Below are 23,333 nucleotides of genomic sequence, written 5' to 3'. Positions count from 1 at the left end.
CAGGTCATTGAACGTTTTTCATGTTCATCAAGGGTTGATCTGATTGAACCTAACTGCTCAAGCATGGCCGACTGCCCAGATTGCAACGTCTTCAGTATATCAAGCATGTCACTAGACACCACACAGTGTTCATTCCTAGGTCCAGGATTAGTCTCAATATCACCTGCTAATAACAATTTCAACAGCATTTTGGCACGATCGAGAACTACAGAGATGGAGCGCCGTGGGCTCAGCAGAACAAGTAATGATCGGCATCCAGTTCGCTTAGCGTAAAGGCAGTGGTAATTCGTTACCTGAGTAGTGAAGTCAAGTGGGTTAGGATGACCCATCGCCGGTGTGCCGCCGAGCCCACTAGGCACAGTGAGCGTCTGCCCAGGGTTTATATTGGTGCTCCAAGGAACGGTGGCGCTGTCGGAAGATAGCGTGCCCGAAATCCAAGATGCCAGCTGATGACCACGAGGCAACCGTAGTGATAGCGTTTGGCGAGGATGCGCATTCCAGTGCACAGTACCGGCTGGGCTGGCGCACCCCGTCATGGCGAGGTGACGCGTTCACAGGCAGGTGGTCAGCGCCGCATGGTAGTGGAGACCGGGTAGGCTGGTCGAAGTTCTGCAGTAGCTTCAGGTTCCAGGGCAACACGAAGAACTGCGTAGCGAAGAAGTCAAGCGGGTTAAGATGACCTATCGCGGGTGTGCCGCCGAGCCCACCAGCTCGGCGGCACACCGGCGAACTGTGTACTTGATGGGCAGCTGACAGGGAATCGCAAATTATTCATCGTGGAGAAAATTTTGTTGTAGCAGTATTAGACAATGCCCCTTTGCGCATGCCCAGTTCGAAAAGTTTGGCTGTGCTTGTGCCTAGAGGGTGCTGGGGCTTTGTCGAAGGCCAGAAACTCTAATGTTCCTTCTCGAAGGGTGAAGGTCGATAAGACATGTATAGTTGTGCCCCATGTGCATACAATGCTGTACCACCACAAGAAGGTTGGGAAACGACATGTAGTTGAAGTCAAGTTTTTGATGCTTAAGGAGCTTGCAGTCTTATGCACGTTCGTAGGTGGCCACGAAAACGGGGTGCAAGAAGCACTACACGAAATCATATGCAGAATGCAGTGCTGGAGGGGTATATGAAATACATTTGTCATGTGGCTAAAGTTGTGTGGCATAAATGGAAAGATGTGCCAACATGTGCACGTGTGAACATGATTTCTCAGTAAAAGAAACGCATACAAATGGGTACCTACCCACCCAGTGCTCAGAGTGCAAGTGTAAACCAATGCTGGAAAATAAGAAGATATTGAGCTGCTGCTGCGATAATAGAGCAAGTAAAATTTGCAAAACACATTACACAAGGAAGAAGGGAAATGACTGTGCCAATGAATCATCTGTTCGCTAAAGTATGAAGTCCTTTGCCACTTTTCATTGTCAAATTATTGTATTGCCCATGGACATCTTATAAAACTTCGTAATAACTGAGCTTTTGAATTTTTGTATACTGCTGTTTGTGTGTTGGGAGGCAGGCTTGATTACTTTGTTACAAAGGTTCCTTGGTGGGGATCTACCTTACTTCTTTGTTATTTGTCTCCATAGCATGAGCTTACTTTCATTTTGTGGATTCTTCATTTTAATCTTCTTTTTTTCATGGTTGTTCAAATTATCAACCTTTAGCACTTCTCCAAAAATAGTACACTGTGCAGTCGAATCTCGTTATAGCAATCCTCAATATAATGTTTTTTTTTCGAAAATTCCCTTCCAAATGTCCATTGGTTTATTGTAAAAATGTTTCACTACTACAAATTTCAGAATATTGCATGTTTCAGAATAATTTATCGAATTTTATCTCCCTTACATTTTCAGAACACTCCAAAATAATGAATGACGACTTTAAGAAGCTATTCACGGCTGTAAACAATATGCCCAGCTCCGTAGCTGCCACTCTCGTCATGATGAGAATGCTGACATATTTCTCTTTGCCTGCACTATTCAATTGTGCGATAGCCCTGTTGTCATCATCATCGTCTGGAACTTGCTTTTCAAGTTAGGCTTTGCCCCGTCATCCTTGCTTTTGTCAGGCAGCTTGACATGTGGGCTGGTTTCTAGCCTTTTTGTTTGTGGTTGAACATTCAAGATGAGCTACGGAAACAGCACGAGAGGAATGCTTAGACGGTGAAAAATGCAATACGAGAGACCTATTGGTTGAAGTCTCTGATAATAACTCGTTCATGCTGTACTAACGCTCACACAACCTACAGCGCTTCAACAAAGCGTGCATGTGAGCTTAGCTAATGACCGATAAGATCCGTATCATCCATTGTGGTAAGGAAACTGCGACGAGAGTAAAGACTACGTTGAAACAGTGCACGCAAACCAACGTGAAGAATTCGTATTAACTGCTAACATTTCGCAGTGCGTAAGAAGGACGCGCCTGCTTACCGTAATAGTTTATTTTCCAGAAGTCGAGCTGCTCACATCAAGATAGACTGCCCTCTTTTTCAAATAAATGTGCACTGGTTCTGTATTACCTCGAGTTTGTTTTTTCGCACTTATTTGAGCATAATGTGGTTGCTCGATAATGTATACACAGCATGGGTATGCGGCTCATGAGTTAATCTTTACTATTTTTGTTCAAAGTTTTATCACTTTCTTTAAAAAGACTTCACAATAAAGGATAATATTTAGCGGTTCTTTGAGATTTGTTGCATTGAAATTTCACTCTGTATTCACCATTGCTACAGATCCTTTTTAAGCGTTATGGCTGCCGTGCAAAGAACACTGTGCCACCAGTGGTCCGGGTGCAACTAGCAACTTCGATGAGGACGGCTTGCCTCATGAAGACTATGGCTGTATTTGTGCCTTGTTAATTCACTGATAATTTTTTTAGAATGGTGCATTAGTAGCTGTAAGTTATGTCTGTAGACAATTACCAGCATGATTTGTGGTCTACACTACAGTGTTGCTTGTTTCTGTACAGTCTAGTGTAGAACATACTCACGACCTTTATTCTTTCTTGCCTTTTTTTGTTCGCTCTCTTCTGGAATAGCAAGGCAGAGACAGGGCACCTGTGGTCAGCAACTCTAATGCATCTAAGTTGTCGCCTGTATAATAACAAAGAAATTGACCTCTTCAAACAATAGAAAAGTGGGCTGCTTGAACATCATGTAATGCGTTTTTTTTTTACATGTCGTCAAAGCATTCTCGTCATTCAGTGCAGCCTAGCATCTTGAACTTGCGGTCTTACTTTTTCTTAGGGCGGCCGTCGTCGCGCTGGTGTGGGCGTCGCCATTACAGCCCAGAGTCGTCTGTACAGGACTCTCCGTATGTATTCTTTCATATTGTTTTTAAATTATTTTATTTTGCAGTGATGTTGCTTCACTTTTCATGTGTTTGCTAGAGATACCTGAACATTCAATGGTATTCTATAGTTTTTCTTTATAGAAATCCGTTATCGATAATGCGTCAAGTGCTACAGCTCATTTGCCATCTAGCGCAAGGGCTGTGACAGAAGGCAGTGATGTGACAGCTGTGCTGAATGATCGATAGTGCTACAGCCTGCTCTATTTCCACTATTCTACAACAAACGGTGTGTTTTTATAGTTTGAAAATGAAACCAGTCTCTCGAGGCTGAAGCATACTTCTGAAAAGTTTTCTTCTGAAGAAATAAAGTTTACCATCAATGACGATAGTTATAGCGCGAGAACAAAACGACGACACAGAAACAAGAAGGACACGAAAGACACGAGTGCTAACTTCCAACTGAGTTTATTGCGCAGAGCACAAAATATATAGAGGAGACAGTAACCATGTGATAAAAACCGTATGGCACAAAGAGCAGAACATCAGTTAAAAAAAAAAAAAGCACTGAAAAACAGCAAGGAAAAATCTAGAAGAAAACGAAACAGAAAGGTAAAGATAATATAACTACCTGCCCGCACCGAAACCTTCGAGGAACCTGCGTTCCTTCTCGGACAAAACCACGGAGGGCTTGCTAATACAAGGCACCTGTTCGCGTGCCATCTGCGCGGCCTCGACAATGACTCGGGTGCTTTCATCTCTGTGTTTGTACAGTGTCGCTGTGTCCTTGAAGAGGGGAGCACAATATCACTCAGTGCAGTGCCGGGCAAGAAAACCATCTTTCCCGTTTCTAAAATTGTTCGAGTGTTCTCTCAGCCGATCGTTCAGACACCTTCCGGTCGTTCCGACATAACAAGCACCACATGAAAGGGGGGTCCTATAGACAACTTCCCGGGAGCAGGCCGCATACCTGTTTCGATGTTGAACTCTGCATTCTGTTGATGATTGCGTTTTCAGGGGCTTTGTAGATTTGGTGAGGCTGATTAATTTGCATGGTGCGGAAAACAGGACACGAACTCCAACTCGTTTTCAGATTTTTTTGAGCCTGTGTGATATCTGGTGTATGTATGGAATCACGGCTATCCTTTGTCGTTTTGTATCCGTGTTGTTCAGATTCTGTCGCTTCCTCTGCTCTGCCTTATTAGTTCGCAGGATCGTCTCGGCAACAGACGCGATAAACGCCTCGGGGAAACCTGAAGCCTTAAGCCGGGAAACTTGAGCTTTGAAGCTCGCAGAGATATTGTGGGCGCACGACCTATTTAAAGCTTTCTCAAGGCAGGTTTGTGCTATGCCTCGCTTAACTATCTTACTGTGAGCGGAAGAAAAGGGAAGTAGAGGTTTCTGCGCACGTGGTTCATAACACCAACAGATGTCCTGTGAGCTAAAAACCAGATTTAAATACAAAAAACGTAACTTGTCATTATCGGGCATTTCATGTGTCAACACAAGAGGCTTTAAACAATCTTCGAATACACCTATAGTTTGAGTCGCAAACGAGTGAAACATAGAAGAATTACAATTTAGAAGAACCAAGAACTCATCCACGTATCTGAATATTTTGACGACATGCGAGCCTTCTAACTTTTCCTGCAGTTTTTTGCCCATTTTTGCCAATAGATCACTGAGTAGAGGTAAAGGGACACAGCGACGCTGTGCAAACGCGGAGATGAAAGCACCCGAGTCATTGTCGAGGCCGCGCAGATGGCACGCGAACAGGTGCCTTGTGTTGGCAAGCCTTCCGTGGCTTTGTCCGAGAAGGAACGCAGGTTCCTCGAAGGTTTCGGTGCGGGCAGGTAGTTATATCATCTTTACCTTTCTGTTTTGTTTTCTTCTAGATTTTTCTTTGCTGTTTTTCATTGCCTTTGTTTTTGTGTTGTTTGTTTTTTTTTCTTACTCATGTTCTGCTCCTTGTGCCATATGGTTTTTATCAAATGGTTACTGTCTCCTCTATATATTTTCGTGCTCTGCGCAATAAACTCAGTTGGAAGGTAGCGCTCGTGTCCTTCTTGTCTCTGTGTCGTCGTTGTGTTCTCGCTCTATAACTATCGTCATGCCATACCAACTAGCCCAAGCTGCCACACTTCTAATTTACCATCAAACCCAGCTTTAGGCACACGGCAGGCCCAACGCGTCTTGGTGGCTTTCAGCTGTCGTCACCAGTAGCGAACACAAAACTCGTAGGCTTCGAAAGGCCTACCGGCGGCCCTGTTGCCGTTGTTTAGCGTATGATCTATCACTTGCAGCTTGAAGCAGCCGTGTGGCTTCGCAACTTGAAGCAGCCGTGTGGCTTCAGTATCGCCCCATAACGTGCCAAGATAACCGACGCAACATACAGAACACGCCGCAACGTGCACTGGCCACTTTGGCTTGGCTTGGATTGGATTGAATCTCCGTGCAATAGTACGCTTGATGCTTAAGAGATGGCGCCAAATGGCGCGCGCTATCATCATCAGTGGCTGGAACGAGCAGACATTATTGCGGCAGTTTTCGGGGGTGCCATAATTACTCGAGGAAAAAATTTTTTCGTATTTTTCTAGGGCGATGTGGGGGGTGCGAGAATTATGCGAGTGCGAGGATTATGTGAGTAAATACGGTATATATGTCTATTTCTGACACAAGAATAACTCTACTAAAGCACACATACACCCTAAATGAATAACGCTTTCATACAAATTGCTTTAAGTACTTTCTTTCCGCTAGCCATACGACAGTGAACGACTTACCTTCTACTACTACCAATACCACCTCACTAACTACCTTTTTATCACTACTTGAAAATTACTTACATGATGCACAAACATAAAACTACAAATATTTTGCATTTTTCCTTAGTGATGTGTACTACTATTGGTATTCTGCTACCCACATTCCACTACTTGTGCATAGAATGTATATTTATTTTCGTATTTTTTGTAAAGCTTACGTACTAATGTGTAACTATGATTGTTTAATCGCAAGTATATTGATATATTGTGTCAGCACTAAACAGATTTCACAGTTGTGTATAAATGTTTAGCTAATGTGAATTTTCCTGTTTATCTTAACTTTGCCATTCAGCACAAAAAAAGGGAAAAAAAGAAAAAAAAACACTTATGTTATTTCGCAGTGTTTTTTCTTTTGTCTTTTTTCCTTATTTGTTTATAGTTTGTGTCCTTCCTGCAATAATTCCTAAGGTATTGGCAGTATGTAATAAATAAAATGAAACATCAATCAAGCAACAATAGTTGGGTCTTTTGCGACCAAAGCATCGAAGGCAACAGAACCTATGCCTTTGAGCAGATGGTGCACTTTGTCTCGGTCATGAAGGTGTTGACGCGTTGACAAAGAGAGAGAACATCCTCGATATATGCGGTATAAGACTCGCGTAGTTGTTTGCGACCATCAAGAGTTCTCTTTGCCAGGCTGGCTCGAACTGCTGGACTAGCAAAGTCTTGTCGCAGATGTTCTTTGAAGACGTCCCAGTCGGGAAAGTCGATCTGGTAATTAAAAAACCAAGTCTTCGTCATGCCAGTAAGATAAAAGGAGATGTGGCGGAGATTGTGTGGATCGACCCAACAGTTCGCTGCATTCACTATGTCATATTGGTGTAGCCAGTCCGTGTTCTCATTTCAGAGTTCAGAAAACAGAGGGGGCTCGCAAGGGGGTCCACTGACAATCCAAGAGTGAGTGGCTGTGGCAGTCGTAGCCGGAGGGTTAAAGGGAGAAGCACCTGAGGGTTCGTCCTGTGGTGTGCTGGTGGACACGTAGCCCAAACGACGACTTGAGTGAAGCTCCAAGAAGTAAAGCGGGTGAGCAGGGACAGGGAAACGAGGAGTAACCTCCACCACTTGAGATGTAGTCCTTTACACGCCTTTTTAGGCCTGGTAGACGTGGCCAAAAACTGTCACATCGAGGCACGGAACAGACTCAAGGGTTATATGCACCAACGATGAAGATGAGGAACACCATGTGATGATGGTTATGTAAAGGTAATGAAGAAGTGTGTTGTAAATGCCCACGTTACTTGCAAAATATATTTGCAAGAGTGGTTGCAGCACTGGCCAGTCTGGCTCGTCGCTCGAGCAGCAAGCGACCTTCATTCGTCGGATGCATACGTGCATTGACAATTTGCACAGTGGCAGCCTACATGTAGAACTACCGTCGGTAAAGGCGCCGTACCGGCGCATCTGGACGTCAGTGGGAGAGCGGTACTGCTTCAGATGTGTGACATGTATGATTTCGCTGTTTCGAGGGGTGGATGAAAACGACGAGGCAGCAGGAGCGATTTCATGAGTGACGGGAGTCGCCTCACGAAGCACTTTGTATGGTCCTGTGTACTGAGGGAGCAGCTTTACAGGCCAACCTGCCCGGTCGAAGACCAGAGCAGAACCAACGAACCGGGCAAAAAGTGCACATAGGGATGTCCTTGATCTTATCGACGCTGTTGGTTTTCTTGGGAGGCCAGAAGGCGACCATGAGCGGCTTCGCGCGCATGGGTGGCTCGATTATTGGAAAGTGGTTCAGAGCTATACTTGTACCACAACAGCTGCTTTTAGTGTCGTAGTGGTCTGCTGGTGTAAGTAAGGCTCTATGGAAAATTTTCATTAGAAGGCAGGTGCAGATGATTCCATGTTGATCATGGCAACCTGTGTTGCCCATTCCACGACCCATGTCTGACTGGATCTGAGCTGGTCAACAACTTTCCACTGCCCGGGGAAACAATCACACATAGTATCCGGCCGTGGCACCATTTGCATTTGGCTTAATATCTTCCGGGGATATGTTGCTCGGCACATATGGGCTGGAAAAATTGCATCTGCAGTTTTCTTCCGATGCATTCTTGTGCCTTGGTTGACTTACTTGTGCAGGGGGGAAGTAAGCCCTCCACTCTAGTTTATGATGATTGGGGATGTCGTGAAAACAGACCAGCTCATCTCTTGCAAGCCTCCCTGAAATGAATGACTCGCCTGTCCGATTGGCAAAAAAACTCGAGCATTACAGGCCAACCCTGGGAAGTATGTGAACATTAAGGTACTGAAGCCTCAACGTGGGTCTGGCAGTTGCCCTACTAATGTAGCGAGATTATGGTATCCATAAGTAGTGATCTAAACCAGTACATTTGGTGGGAGTTCGTTCTGGAGGAAGGATCGTAAGGCTGCCTGCCAGCTTGTCCTGACCGTGAGTTCTTGAGAGGCATGTTCATCCTGTGTGATGGCTTGCATTATGGCATTTATGCTATTGGCATGGAAGGAATGTAGTTGCAGAAAGAAATGAGCCCTTTCTGCACTGGCCAGCCACTTATAGCAACTTGTAGCCTGTGCTGACTTTTTGACCACTTTATCGCCATTCCATATTGTTAATAATTGGAAATGGTACGGTATGTGTTGGTTTGTGCAGCATAAAAAACAGTGCACTTAGTGCTCTCATAGTTTGCAGTGTTTTTATTTAGAAAGGTTGTTTTGACGGTGCTGTCACCCAATTGGCCCTCTGCAGCCCATCATGCATGCACAGGAATGCCTCGCCTGGCGCGAGCGCCTCATCTGGAAGGCCAGGCTCTTCCAGATGGCTTGCTATTCAGGGTAGTGTCGTGAACCTGTTCACCCTACAGGCAACTCCACCCGCCCAGTCAGTGCCAAGACAGTCTTTCTCACCGTAAGCACATTTTGGGATTCCCACTGATTGAATGGAAAGGTGATCATAGGGCTGGCAAATACAAATTAGGAAAGCACAACAGGACGCTCTTAATGAATCATCAATGGCAACTCGTGGGCACGAGGTTGTGTGTGGCCCTGTCTACATAAAAGCTTTTTTCATGTATAGTGGGGGCGAGGTGTTTTTGGGTTTTAGGCATGCGCATTAGTCATCAGCAATGATGAGTGGCATGCTCTCCACGACAGAATTCCTGCTGCAAGGAGTCTCTTCAGTGTTGGCTTAATTGCCGAGGAACACTGATAGAAAGCTTTTCAGTCTTTTTTTTTGCAATCGGAGCTCAGGTATAGGGCGAGCCACAGTCGTCGTAATTTTTTGTGCAACATAGACTTTACTGATTTCGCTGCTTGTGTCAGTTAGAGTCTAGAGTTTGGGACCACAGTGTGATGTTAGCAATATTAAAGTTGCACATTGCTGTGTTCTTATATATGACCATGGCAGTGCATCTGCAGTCACGTTTTATTGTAAAAAAGCACAAAACTTGCCCATTTTTGTGAAAGTAGCCCCATCATTGTGAATATAGCCCAGTTTGCAAGCTGTTACATTAAGGGATTTGTGCCGGCTCTTTATCAGGCACACTTGTGAGCCATTGGGCTAGACTTCAGTAACTCTACAACCGATGAACAGAATTTTATGAAAATGCGCACTTTCTTTAGTGTTATTGTATGAACATACTCCAAAAGCTTTATAAAGATATCTTAGCAAATAAAAAAATCACCGCATATCCAAGGAGTGAATGATGAGTGGGGTGAAGTACTGGAGGGTTTCTTCGCTAAACCATGAACCATCCGCCAATATCGCCCACTACATCATAAAAGACGTGACAAACACTGTATATGTTTATACAAATAATTTTAATATTTGTAAGTGGTAGCTATATGTCGCTTTTGTTCCGCCTTCATTATAACGGCTTCATGGTTGATGAAGTGGTCGATTGGTGATGGGGTGTTGTGGGATCTTTGCAAGTACGAAGTAGTGGGCAGTTTGCAAAGGTGGAACTATAGGCGGTAAGGTACATACAAGGAATGGACAGACCCACGCCTTAGGGAGCTTAGCTCGTAGAAGTTAGGTATCCCGGGTAGCCTCCCATTTAAGTACATCGGTTCTCACAAGAGGACTGCCACCGCAATGAAGTCATTTGCACTCTGCATCAGCAGTGGGCAGCTGACGCAATCCTTGTTTTCAAATCGAAAAACATTCGGCATTTTTATGTCGATGCTGTTTTAGTCTGTGTGGTAGGAACTTATCTACCATGTTAGCCATGGTAGCATAATTGTGCTAAACTTGCTCCTTCCAAAAAATAGTCTGTACTTTTCTAAAGCTGGTCATTTACCTGGGTCGGACCTTAAACTTGTTATCTTTTATCGCTAAGTAAACCCAGTGCAAGAGAGAGAGCCTGTTTATAAAGAGCAAAATTCTGCCATTGCAGTTTCACTTGCTCAAGCGGAGTTAAGCAGAAAAAGAAAAATGTGCACATTCATTTCCCACAGCGCTGCCCCTGTGAACGCTCGAGCAGCCAAGGCTCCAGCGGTGGGCCAGGCTGATGCAGGAAGCGAGCTGCCTCGCTATTTCCTGCGAAGCCATGCCCGGCAGCTCTTGCAGGGGCAGCACCTGGCTGAGAAGCGAAAGCTTGAGGCCAGGGAGAGCAGCAGTGGGAAGAGGAGGCGCCTGGAGAGCCCCCCCGAGCAGGCCAAGCCCGCCGAGGATCCCAAGGCAGCCAGTCCTGGCCAGCGTCGCAGCCAGGGACCGCCTCATGGTGAGAGGACATCTTTCGTATAACATTCGTTCTGGTCAACCATGTTCCTAGCGATGACCGGCTGAGATGTTTTGCACTGCAAGTAATCAGAATGGCTGCTCGCTTTTGAGGAACACTGAAGCACGGTTTGAATTTAAATAATTGAGGTTTTGCTCTGATGTCATCCAATTTCGTGCTCTAAAAACTTGTCAAGCTTTTTCAGAACTAGTGCAAGCAGCTGTATTTTGGTTAGAAATCGCAGCAAGCGTCTCGTACGGTGATGCAAATATTTCTGCTGTAATGGTTGGTTGAAGCTTCTGGACAGTTACCACCTGCAGAGCTTCACATACCATCAGGACCCAGGTGAAGCTTTCCTGCTGATTGGCTATTGCTTCCAGCAGTGCTGGTCTATTAGCACATTCCCAGGAGGTAATGGAACCAGCAGGTGATGGAACCAGTAGCTGGTGGTTGCAGCGTGTGTTGAAACCAGCAGCTGATGAAACCAGTAGCTGGTGTTTCCAGCAGGTGTTAAAACCAGCAGCTGATGGAACCAGTAGCTGGTGGTTCCAGCGCAGTGTTGCAGGCTGTCGGCCAACTTGTAACTCGCCGACATGAAGCACACCTCCAAGCAACAAAGCAGGCAATAAGCCTAATTCGAGCTGCATATTGTCAGCTGCAGGCTTTATTGCAGCTCGAACAAGCTGAAATACGGCCTGTTTCTAAGTGAAAGTTAGTCCCTTCACAGCTGAACAATCGTCACATTCCAATTTCGTAATACTTAGTAATATTCTGAGGAACCGGTTTATTTGGCCAGGCTCGAGCTAAATCATGCTGGTGATATTTTTAGATGAAGAAGATGTGCAGGTGATGATGATTACAAAGAGAAAATAAAGAGTCATTCGCTTGTCGCGCTCACACTAATTCCCCCGCGCGGAGAAAGCGGCTGCCTGGTCGTTTGACAGTATTATGAAATGCATCGCGCATAAGGCTTTAAACGAGATACGAGCACTATCTCTGTTCCTCGGCAACGATGATCAGGACTGGCGCTAAGAGGAGAAACGCGGTAATTGACAGGAGATGTCTGTTCGACCACCGTGTATGGCCCAATGAAGCGCCTGATGAATTTGTCGCATAGGCCGGGGACGCGTAGGGGAGTCCATAGAAGAACTTCGTCACCAGGGGAAAAACTCGCAACACGGCGAGACGAGTCGTGGCGAGATTTTCGAGTGTCTTGAGAGAGGCCGGTGTTAACACGGGCCTGGTGACGGCAGTGTGCGAGACGAGATGGGAATTCTTCAGAGAAAGGAGCCGTGGAGGGGGCAGGGGCCGAAAGGAAAGAGACATCCAGAGCGAAACTCGGCGAGTGACCATGGACGAGAAAAAATGGAGAAAAGCGGGTAGTGCGTTGAGCAGCCGTATTATAGGCGAATGTCACGAAGGGTAGAATTGCATCCCAGTTCGTGTGGTTGGGGTGAATGTACATGGCGATCATGTCCGATAGGGTTCGATGAAACCGTTCAGTCAATCCGTTGGTCTGCGGGTGGTAGCTAGAAGGGGTCTCATGAACAGTGTTCGAGGCACGCAAAACTTGCTCGACAATGGAAGATGGGAAGACTTTGCCACGATCACTGAGGAGAATGCGTGGAGCTCCATGATGCAAAAAGATGTGGCGAAAAAAGAAATCGGCGATCTCAGTGGCAGTCCCAGATGGTATAGAAGCTGTTTCTGCGTAGCGGGTAAGGTGGTCGACTGCCGTGACAATCCAGCAATTCCCATTGGATGATATAGGAAGAGGGCCATACAAGTCGATTCCATCGACTACAAAAGGTGAGGCAGGACAAGGAAGAGGTTGCATTAAGCCAACCGGTCGTTTTCGCCGTTGGCAATGGACACAGGAGGCGACGTACTTAGCGACGGCTGAAGAGAGGCCAGGCCAAAAACGACTTCGAATTTTGTCGTAAGTCTTGTGGAAGCCTAGATGAGCAGCGGTTGGATCATCATGACAGCTTCCAGAACTTCACGTTGCAGAGAACGTGGGATGACGGGTACCCACTTGTTGCCATCGATGTGGTAAATGTAGCGACATAAAGCATCACCGACAAGCTTAAATTGTTTAAGTTGTCGACGGAGTCTGGCGTTTGGAGGAGTAGTAGAGCCGGTCAAGCGGTCAACAATGGTGCGGCAGTATGGGTCGACACGTTCTTGTGAAACAAGGACGGATAGGGTGGCAGGTGAACTTAGCGCTGCGATTGGAGGTGCTGTCGTTTTGGAGTAACGATGGTGAATTGCTTCCGCTGGGCAAAGGACAGCGCGATAGAGCATCAGCATCGGGATGCTTCTTCCCACATCTGTAGGCGACATCGAAATCGTACTCCTGCAAGCGAAGCGACCAAGGCGACCCGATAAGTTTTCCAGCGATGAAAGCCAGCATAGGGCGTTGTGGTCGGTCACTACGGTAAAATGACGGCCGTGAAGATATGGTCGGAATCTTTGCACTGCCCAAACAGCAAGGCACTCCTGCTCGGTGATAGTGTAGTTCTTTTCTGGAGCGGTAAGAGCACGACTTGCGTAAGCAACGACGCGTTCGCGTGAGTTTTTGTCACGCTGCAAGAGTACCGCACCAAGACCATGACCACTTGCGTCGGTGTGAAAGATGGTGGGTGCGGTGGAATCGAAGTGGCACAGTACCGGATCCGACGTGAGGGCTTGCTTCAATGCCGTGAAAGCACTTTCGCAGTCTTCGGGCCAAACAAAGGGGACGTTCGTTGCGAGGAGTTGATGGAGCGGAGACGCAAGTTCCGCAAAACCACGTATGAAGCGCCGGAAGTAAGAAGATAACTCAAGAAAGCTGCACAGGTCCTTTTGACGTAGTGGACGAGGAAAATCGGCCCGACCCCGAGAAGCTTGCCGCTGTCCTCGAATTCCTTCTTTGCTGACAAGGTGGCCGAGAACTTTGATTGTCTTGCTAGCAAAGGTACATTTCTCGGTGTTGAGGGTAGATGCTACTCAAAACGATTTTCTTTAATAAGAGTCTGAATTTAACACAAATTGGCATGCTAATAGTTTTTTCTCCTCTTTGCAAATATGTCATTTATTTTCATGTAGATTGCTTGGTTTTCTTCCTGCAGGTCAGATACTGCAAAATATATGGCCATTGTTATGCAACAATTCTGACCTATAAAAATTTGAGATAAAGCATGCAGATATAGCTGACTATGATTCTTTGGAACTGTAGAGTGCAAAAAACTATATTAATTTTGTGTGTAAAAAGGTGAAATACAATAATAAAATAGAAAAATTTACTATGGCTCTAGTTGCCAAGGGCTTTCAATGTTATGTAATTTTTGAAAAACATAATCGAGCAGCACTGACAATCTGAATAGATACTTGCACTCTATGGGCCCTCGTCATGCCATGTGCAAAATTTCATAGAGGTATGTCAATTCTAAGTATACGAACTAGCGTGTATAAGAAGCACAGATACACAAAACTGGAAAAGGAGAAAAACGCATTTGAAAGTTTGAAACCTTTTTTTTATCACAGAGTTGTTAGAAGTGCATAATCTTTGGCCATAATGTTCAACACAACTTTGAAAAGCACTGCAAGTTACTAGAACTGTCCTGCAGCTTAGATTGTGCCCTCGCGGTCCTTGCGAGCACTCTCCTCTAGCCGTGCCCTTTTCACTCCACGACGACGGTGGGCCCTTGCTTCTGCTGTCAGACGCTCGGACATTCTCTTGATGCGCCGCGCATCGCGGGAATCGCTGAAAGTAACTAGATCTCTAGATGGCAGTATGTTGAGCTCTTCCAGGATGTGCTGGAAAGTAGCATGACCCTTGTTGAACCACAGGATTGCCATAGCTGCGGCAGTCTCGACAACCGTTCGGGAGACAAACTTAGTCTTGGGGGCAAAGTAGCCAAATTTTGCTGTTCAGGGATTCCGATGCGTTCTGAATTTTCCCTTTGATGCATCGAGCAAGGAGCTTCTCATCCGTTAGCCGCTTATAAATGGGCAAAACAGCCAATCCCTGTGCTTTTGTCAGGAGAGGTGTGTGACGTGGTGCAGGTTCACCAATTGCTTCAGCGTGTTGATGTTTGCACCACGACTCTGTTCCTGCAGGGCAAAACTTGTGGCTGCAGCATTGTCGGTAGAGCATGAGTGGAAGTACGAAGCCCATACTGTAGTGTACATATCCCGTACACTCCCCCTGTTGCTTGTTATGGCAATCTGATAGTATGTTTGGAGCTTCTGAATCGCTGGCTCTTTCATTTTCTGCCCTCGTGGTAATGGCACATGCAGCTTCCGTAGCGCGGTGCCAAGTCTCTTGGCCACATGATTAGTGCAGTCTTTTTTTCTATATTGACAGCACCATAGACTTTTGACTCTGCAACTGCACTATATGCTTTGCTGTCACCGTCACTCAAGAATGTCATGAAATGCAGTGGGGTGTCATAAGTCAATGTTCTCTGCCTAATGCGCATCGCAGCCTCCGTTTCCATGGCATGGGAGGAACAGTCTGCATTGTTTTCACAGACTGGGCCTCGGAATGCCTGCCACAGTTCCTCGTCTGGGCCCATATCCTTGTGCCTACTGCATGTCAGGCAGTAATTTGATATGACCTCGAAGTCTAAGCAGAGGCCAGTATCTAAGGAGATAACTGCGCCAATCCCGTTGTGGCTTTTGTGGCCCCTCTTCTGCCAAGTGCCGTCGAACATAACAGCCACATCAGTTTCGCCTGCTATTTCTTTCGTCAACTCTCTGGATCGGCGCAAGTTTTCACTCACAGCTGCCATGGCAGCGGTGTGCACCTTCTTTGCTATCGAAAAAAATCCTCGGTGGTGCATTGGCTTTGGGAGTCCAATAATGAAGCAAAATCTCGATAATTGCTCATGCCCAATGCCGACAGCGGGTGCAGCCACCACCGCCTTCACATTTACAGCAAAACTATCTCGGGAGCTCCCACTGTCGTACCGTTGGCTCACTCGGCTGCTGCCGTCCGCCGTAACACGCAGTGACGTATAGGAGCACAAAAGAACAGTCGCTGAGCATTCGCTGTTTTCGCAATGAAGTTCGAGGAGCGACGAAAGTCCCTTGCGCTTTTCTGCCGGCTCCCGAACGGCAAGTTTTTGAATACCTCAAGCAGGGCATGCCGCACCTGCCACAAGTGCCGTCAGCAAGAGGGTGTCGCACAAAACTGTCGTTGCACAAACCTCATCGCGCTGTCTTTCGTCTTTTTCGAAGAAGCCGAGCTTCTTTTCCGAAGCACTGATGAAAGAAAGCGCAGCGTCAATCCCTTCGTCGATGCCGCCGTCAGGCCTAGCACACGTAGGCGCGTTCTCGTTCGTCGCCATCGTTCTGGGCGCTTTACGCCGCCTTCCCTTGAACTTGTGCTTCGTTCGAAACTTCTGCGGTCTCACGTTGCACTTTTTAGGGCTTGTCATCGCGGAAGTATGCGTAGACGCGCAGAAAAGCAGACGGACCAAATGCCGATGGCCGCCACAAACACAGCTGACAATGACTCTGTAGCCAATGGCGATGCGGCTTAGGGTGCCGCGCGTTTCAAACCGCTCAAACCACGTGATAAAAAGTCCTCATTTTTTATTTTTTTGCCCACGTACGAAACTGGAGGTCGTGGAAGCTGTACGAAGAAGGCTGGACGCAACTTTCCCAACCGATGGCGATGGCGGGCGGCACTGCGACGGGGAGCAGCGCGCAGTCAAAGATGGCCAATATCGGCGCAAATTCACGAAATTTCGAGCCACCGCGATGCCTTCATACACATTTTTTTGTATTTTGCGGTTCGAATTTAGTTTTGAAATTTTCAGATGAAAGAAGGGTTGAAGATTACAATGCAATAAAACTCAGAAATACGAAAAATTTTGCTAAACGCGATTTTTCGACTCGCATCTCCCCTTAAGAGTAGATGATGTGTTCCATGATCTTGGAGCATATGCTGGTGAGGGAAATGGGACGGTAGTTTCCAGGGGAAGACCGGTCACCTTTTTTGAAGCGTGGAATGACCTTCCCTGACCTCCAATCATCTGGCACTGTACCTGTGTCAAGTGAGTGCTGAAAGATAATACAAAGAATCGCACTGCACGCATATTTTGTACTTTTTAGTGCTTTCGCGTAGATTCCATCAATACCGCAAGATGAAGAGCACTTCAGGGAGTCAATGACCTTGACAATGCCCTCTGCCCTGAATTCAATACCCTCCATTGGAGGAAAATTTAAATATGGAAAGTGTGGTAATGCATCTGTACTTGCTTTTGTGAACACTGAACAAAACGCTAGATTCAGTGCGTCGGCAACTTCGGAATCGGCAGTGGGTGTCCCCATGTTATCACATAGTGAAATGGCACTTCTATTATCAGGCTTAATCATTTTCCAAAAATGGCGCGGGTTAGACTGCAGCATATTTGGTATGGTAGTCGAGTAGTAGTCACGCTTGGCGCGTGCTTTTACCGAGTTATATTCTTTAACGTCCTTATTATGCTTTTGCCAGGCCGAGGATGAACCAGTTCGTTTAGCAACTCAAAATAATCCATTTTTTTATTACTTAGGTCTTTCAAAGACTTGTTAAACCAGGGGGAACGGGCTTATTCATTTATAGCGATAGTTGGGATGTAAAGATTCATTAAACGCAGCATTTTGGCTTTGAATAGTATGCAAATGCTCTCAGTTGAATGCTGCCGATATGTAAGGGCAAGTTTCTCGTGAAAAACAGAAAGTTCACGGTTGATGCTGGAATAATCGGCTTTGTCGTATAGCGTGAGTACTTTTTTAGATTTCTTGCTTTTTAAGATGTTGCAAGGAAATGTTGCATGAATGACGTTGTGGTCACTAAAACCACGGATATACGTAAGGGGGGTGGGGGGGCACATTATCGGGGTGTGACGTGAAAAGGAGGTCCAAGACTGTTGATGAGTGTTGGGTTACTCGGGTAGGTTTATTGACCAGCTGTGAGAGGCGAAAAAGCAAACTTATGTTTACAAATTCTGCAGCCATGTTATTTTGTGCAAGACATGACGCAACATTACTCCAATCTATTGAAGAAAAATTGAAATCGCCGAATAATAAGACGGGAGTGTTGGGATACGTTGTTGTTAGTTCTAACAATGCTTCGTGAAAAGACGAAAGAAAGGAGCTATCGGCACATGGTGGACGGTGGCAACAGCCGATTAACATGTGCGGTGAAATGGCATGGCAGCACGTCCAAACCATTTCCAGAGAATTTTTAACATTTACAGCAGAGCACTTAAGCAAGCGATGTGTGGCAATCGCCACACCGCCCCCACGGTTATCATCAAAGTGGTTCTTGCGAAAGATATCAAAATCTGAGAGATCAGAAAGAATCTTGGAGTCAAATATGTTCGAGGTTAGCCACGTTTTCAACAGAATGACGTTGCTAGAAGAAGAGATCAAGGTGCATAACGGATCGCGTTTTGGCATCAAGCTGCAAATGTTAGTGTAAAGCAGTGAGAGATCATGCTTAGCACTCCGATTCGGTCTTCGTGGCTTTTGCGCCCGTTGCTAGGCCTGAGGTTCGACAACCAACTGCTTAGCCTGATCAAAAACGTATGTTTTTCTGCCACAGATAAGCTTGTCATAACGGAGCTTAAACGGGGAGTGCTGTGCTTTTCCAAATTCGATAAGGCGCCTTCTGGCTACACGAAATTCCGGGGCAAAGTCTTCACTGAAGCGGTATTCTGTGCCTTTCAGTTTACTGCTAGACGAAAGGAGTGCTTCTTTATCCTTGAAGTGGGCAAATTTTACTATTATCGGTCGCCATTTCCCCTCACGATAAGCTCAGTCTATGGGCACGTTCTATGTCACGACTTCGAATAGTCATGCCCAGGCTTTTGTGACAGAGATCAGTAACCAGTTCTTCACTAACACGCCACGCCTCGTTTCGCACATCACTGAACCCGTAAAAGATCAGGTTGCGCCTTCGGGATGTGCTTTCCATGTGGCTAATCCGGTCAGACAGCCTAGTTACCTGAGCAGCGCTGTTAGTGGCAACACTTTCAATGATTTCAAATTGAGACTGAACATTTGAAAGTGATAGTAAGTCGGATTCTATTTTGGTCAATCGCGAGCGCAGGTCATTGAACGTTTTTCATGTTCATCAAGGGTTGATCTGATTGAACCTAACTGCGCAAGCATGGCCGACTGCCCAGATTGCAACGTCTTCAGTATATCAAGCATGTCACTAGACACCACACAGTGTTCATTCCTAGGTCCAGGATTAGTCTCAATATCACCTGCTAATAACAATTTCAACAGCATTTTGGCACGATCGAGAACTACAGAGATGGAGCGCCGTGGGCTCAGCAGAACAAGTAATGATCGGCATCCAGTTCGCTTAGCGTAAAGGCAGTGGTAATTCGTTACCTGCGTAGTGAAGTCAAGCGGGTTAGGATGACCCATCGCCGGTGTGCCGCCGAGCCCACTAGGCACAGTGAGCGTCTGCCCAGGGTTTATATTGGTGCTCCAAGGAACGGTGGCGCTATCGGAAGATAGCGTGCCCGAAATCCAAGATGCCAGCTGATGACCACGAGGCAACCGTAGTGATAGCGTTTGGCGAGGATGCGCATTCCAGTGCACAGTACCGGCTGGGCTGGCGCACCCCGTCATGGCGAGGTGACGCGTTCACAGGCAGGTGGTCAGCGCCGCATGGTAGTGGAGACCGGGTAGGCTGGTCGAAGTTCTGCAGTAGCATCAGGTTCCAGGGCAACACGAAGAACTGCGTAGCGAAGAAGTCAAGCGGGTTAAGATGACCCATCGCGGGTGTGCCGCCGAGCCCACCAGCTCGGCGGCACACCGGCGAACTGTGTACTTGATGGGCAGCTGACAGGGAATCGCAAATTATTCATCGTGGAGAAAATTTTGTTGTAGCAGTATTAGACAATGCCCCTTTGCGCATGCCCAGTTCGAAAAGTTTGGCTGTGCTTGTGCCTAGAGGGTGCAGGGGCTTTGTCGAAGGCCAGAAACTCTAATGTTCCTTCTCGAAGGGTGAAGGTCGATAAGACATATATAGTTGTGGCCCATGTGTATACAATGCTGTACCACCACAAGAAGGTTGGGAAACGACATGGAGTTGAGGTGAAGTTTTTGATGCTTAAGGAGCTTGCAGTCTTGTGCACGTTCATAGGTGGCCACGAAAACAGGGTGCAAGAAGCACTACACGAAATCATATGTATATGAAATACATTTGTCATGTGGCTAAAGTTGTGTGGCACAAATGGAAAGATGTGCCAACATGTGCACGTGTGAACATGATTTCTCAGTAAAAGACATGCATACAAATGGGCACCTACCCACCCAGTGCTCAGAGTGCAAGGGTAAACCAATGCTGGAAAATAAGAAGATATTGAGCTGCTGCTGCGATAATAGAGCAAGTAAAATTTGCAAAACACATTACACAAGGAAGAAGGGAAATGACTGTGCCAATGAATCATCTGTTGGCTAAAGTATGAAGTCCTTTGCCACTTTTCATTGTCAAATTATTGTATTGCCCATGGACATGTTATAAAACTTCGTAATAACTGAGCTTTTGAATTTTTGTATACTGCTGTTTGTGTGTTGGGAGGCAGGCTTGATTACCTTGTTACAAAGGTTCCTTGGTGGGGATCTACCTTACTTCTTTGTTATTTGTCTCCATAGCATGAGCTTACTTTCATTTTGTGGATTCTTCATTTTAATCTTCTTTTTTTCATGGTTGTTCAAATTATCAACCTTTAGCACTTCTCCAAAAATAGTACTGTGCAGTCGAATCTCGTTATAGCAATCCTCAATATAATTTTTATTTTCGAAAATTCCCTTCCAAATGTCCATTGGTTTATTGTAAAAATGTTTCACCACTACAAATTTCAGAATATTGCATGTTTCAGAATAATTTATCGAATTTTGTCTCCCTTACATTTTCAGAACACTCCAAAATGATGAATGACGACTTTAAGAAGCTATTCACGGCTGTAAACATTATGCCCAGCTCCGTAGCTGCCACTCTCGTCATGATGAGAATGCTGACATATTTCTCTTTGCCTGCACTATTCAATTGTGCGATAGCCCTGTTGTCATCATCATCGTCAGGAACTTGCTTTTCAAGTTAGCCTTTACCCCGTCATCCTTGCTTTTGTCAGGCAGCTTGACATGCGGGCTGGTTTCTAGCCTTTTTGTTGGTGGTTGAACATTCAAGATGAGCTACGGAAACGGCACGAGAGGAATGCTTAGACGGTGAAAAATGCAATACGAGACCTATTGGTTGAAGTCTCTGATGATAACTCGCTCATGCTGTACTAACGCTCACACAACCTACAGTGCTTCCACAAAGCATGCATGTGAGCTTAGCTAATGACCGATAAGATCCGTATCATCCATTGTGGTAAGGAAACTGCGACGAGAGTAAAGACTACGTTGAAACAGTGCACGCAAACCAACGTGAAGAATTCGTATTAACTGCTAACATTTCGCAGTGCGTAAGAAGGACGCGCCTGCTTACCGTAATAGTTTACTTTCCAGCAGTCGAGCTGCTCACATCAAGATAGACTGCCCTCTTTTTCAAATAAACGTGCAATGGTTCTGTATTACTTCGAGTTTGTTTTTTCGCACTTATTTAGCATAATGTGGTTGCTCGATAATGTATACACAGCATGGGTATGCGGCTCATGAGTTAATGTTTACTATTTTTGTGCAAATTTTTATTACTTTCTTTAAAAAGACTTCACAATAAAGGATAATATTTAGCGGTTCTGTGAGATTTGTTGGATTGAAATTTCACTGTGTATTCACCATTGCTGCAGATCCTTCTTATGCGTTATGGCTGCCGTGCAAAGAACACAATGTGCCACCAGTGGTCCGGGTGCAACTAGCAACTTCGATGAGGACGGCTTGCCTCATGAAGACTATGGCTGTATCTGTGCCTTGTTAATTCACTGATAATTTTTTTAGAATGGTGCATTAGTAGCTGTAAGCTATGTCTGTAGACGATTACCAGCATCATTTGTGGTCTATACTACAGTGTTGCTTGTGTCTGTACAGTCTAGTGTAGAACATACTCACGACCTTTTTTCTTTCTTTCCTTTCTTTGTTCGCTTTCTCCTGGAATAGCAAGGCAGAGACAGGGCACCTGTGGTCAGCAACTCTAATGCACCTAAGGTGTCGCCTGTATAGTAACAAAGAAATTGACCTCTTCAAACAATAGAAAAGTGGGCTGCTTGGACATCATGTAATGCGTTTTTTTTTACATGTCGTCAAAGCATTTTTGTCATTCAGTGTAGCTTAGCAACTTGAACTTGCGGTCTTACTTTTTCTTAGGGCGGCCGTCGTCGCGCTGGTGTGGGTCTCGCCATTGCAGCTCAGAGTCATCTGTACAGGACTCTCCGTACGTATTCTTTCATATTGTTTTTAAATTATTTTGTTTATTTTGCAGTGATGTTGCTTCACTTTTCATGTGTTTGCTAGAGATACCTGAACATTCAATGGTATTCTATAGTTTTTCTTAATAGAAATCTGTTATCGATAATGCGTCAAGTGCTACAGCTCATTTGCCATCTAACGCAAGGGCTATGAGAGAAGGCAGTGATGTGACAGCTGTGCTGAATGATCGATAGTGCTACAGCCTGCTCCATTTCCACTATTCTACACCAAACAGTGTGTTTTCATAGTTTGAAAATGAAACCACAGCATACTCGCATGTATCTGTCCTCATGTGCATGCACCATGCTGCCGTGGTTGTATGTGTAGATCAAGGAAAACGAATGCGCTTGCACACTGGTAGCCGCACCACTTTTCCGTTGCATCATAAACCATTTACTTACAATGCAAGTCGCTGAAGGCAAACATGTACACTTTGATATTTAGAGAGCCCTGATGTGCAAGACGTGTTTGACCGGCAGCAGAGAATTGAGAGAATTGATTGAGAATTCAGTAAATTATTGCCTTAAATTTTCAACTGTACAAAACCTAAGGTTTGTTGTGAAAGTACTCTGCCGAGAAAAAGAATGCAGCAAAAAAAAAAATTAACCTTGCAGAAAGTTGCCGACTTGCATTTCAAAGCTCCTCACTTATGTGCCAGATTTCTTTGCAGCATGGCAACTGAATTTCTGCTTGCTGTATGCGCGATGTCGAAGCCCATGCTGACCGCGAACCCGAACTCGAATTTTGCACATGTACGCTCTCGTTTTCGTAAACGATGCGAGGCTGTGCATTCATAATTGAAAGGTTTCTCTGTACTATCTATCCCTTTTAAAATGTAAATAGTGCAGAGCATTTTGTTGATTCGGAACCATACTGCACATCTGTAACCACTATGAAGAGGTTTTGCAGTTAGTACTCCTTAGGCCTTACCTGCAGTCTTGCAACTTAGCGTGCTGCATCGGGCACTTTGTTCTAGAAAACTTGATAACGGGTGCAAATTAAATCGCACTGGCGAGCTTAATCAAGAGCAGCACACGTGGAACCAAATTTGGGTGCTGGGTGCTTCGTTGTGGGTGTGAGATTTTGGAAGGCCATCTTTCATGCACAGCGTGAACTAGTGGTGCAATTTTATATGCGTTCCA

The 23,333-nt window shown here is 45.6% G+C and overlaps 1 protein-coding gene across 1 annotated transcript in view; it reads left to right on the top strand.

The window, feature by feature from the left end:
* LOC119186684 (uncharacterized) overlaps positions 1–23,333 on the top strand; it is a 165,403-nt gene that overhangs the window by 34,763 nt on the left and 107,307 nt on the right. Inside the window, exons 4-6 of the mRNA XM_075882339.1 lie at positions 3,245–3,311; positions 10,526–10,791; positions 22,090–22,156. Of these exons, the coding sequence (XP_075738454.1) occupies positions 3,245–3,311; positions 10,526–10,791; positions 22,090–22,156 (400 nt within the window). The remainder of the gene's footprint in view (positions 1–3,244; positions 3,312–10,525; positions 10,792–22,089; positions 22,157–23,333) is intronic.

Source organism: Rhipicephalus microplus, unplaced genomic scaffold, assembly GCF_043290135.1.
Source record: "Rhipicephalus microplus isolate Deutch F79 unplaced genomic scaffold, USDA_Rmic scaffold_12, whole genome shotgun sequence".
NCBI lineage: Eukaryota > Metazoa > Arthropoda > Arachnida > Ixodida > Ixodidae > Rhipicephalus > Rhipicephalus microplus.
Note: the sequence above shows the minus strand (reverse complement) of the source record. Positions and strands in the feature narration are given on the sequence as shown.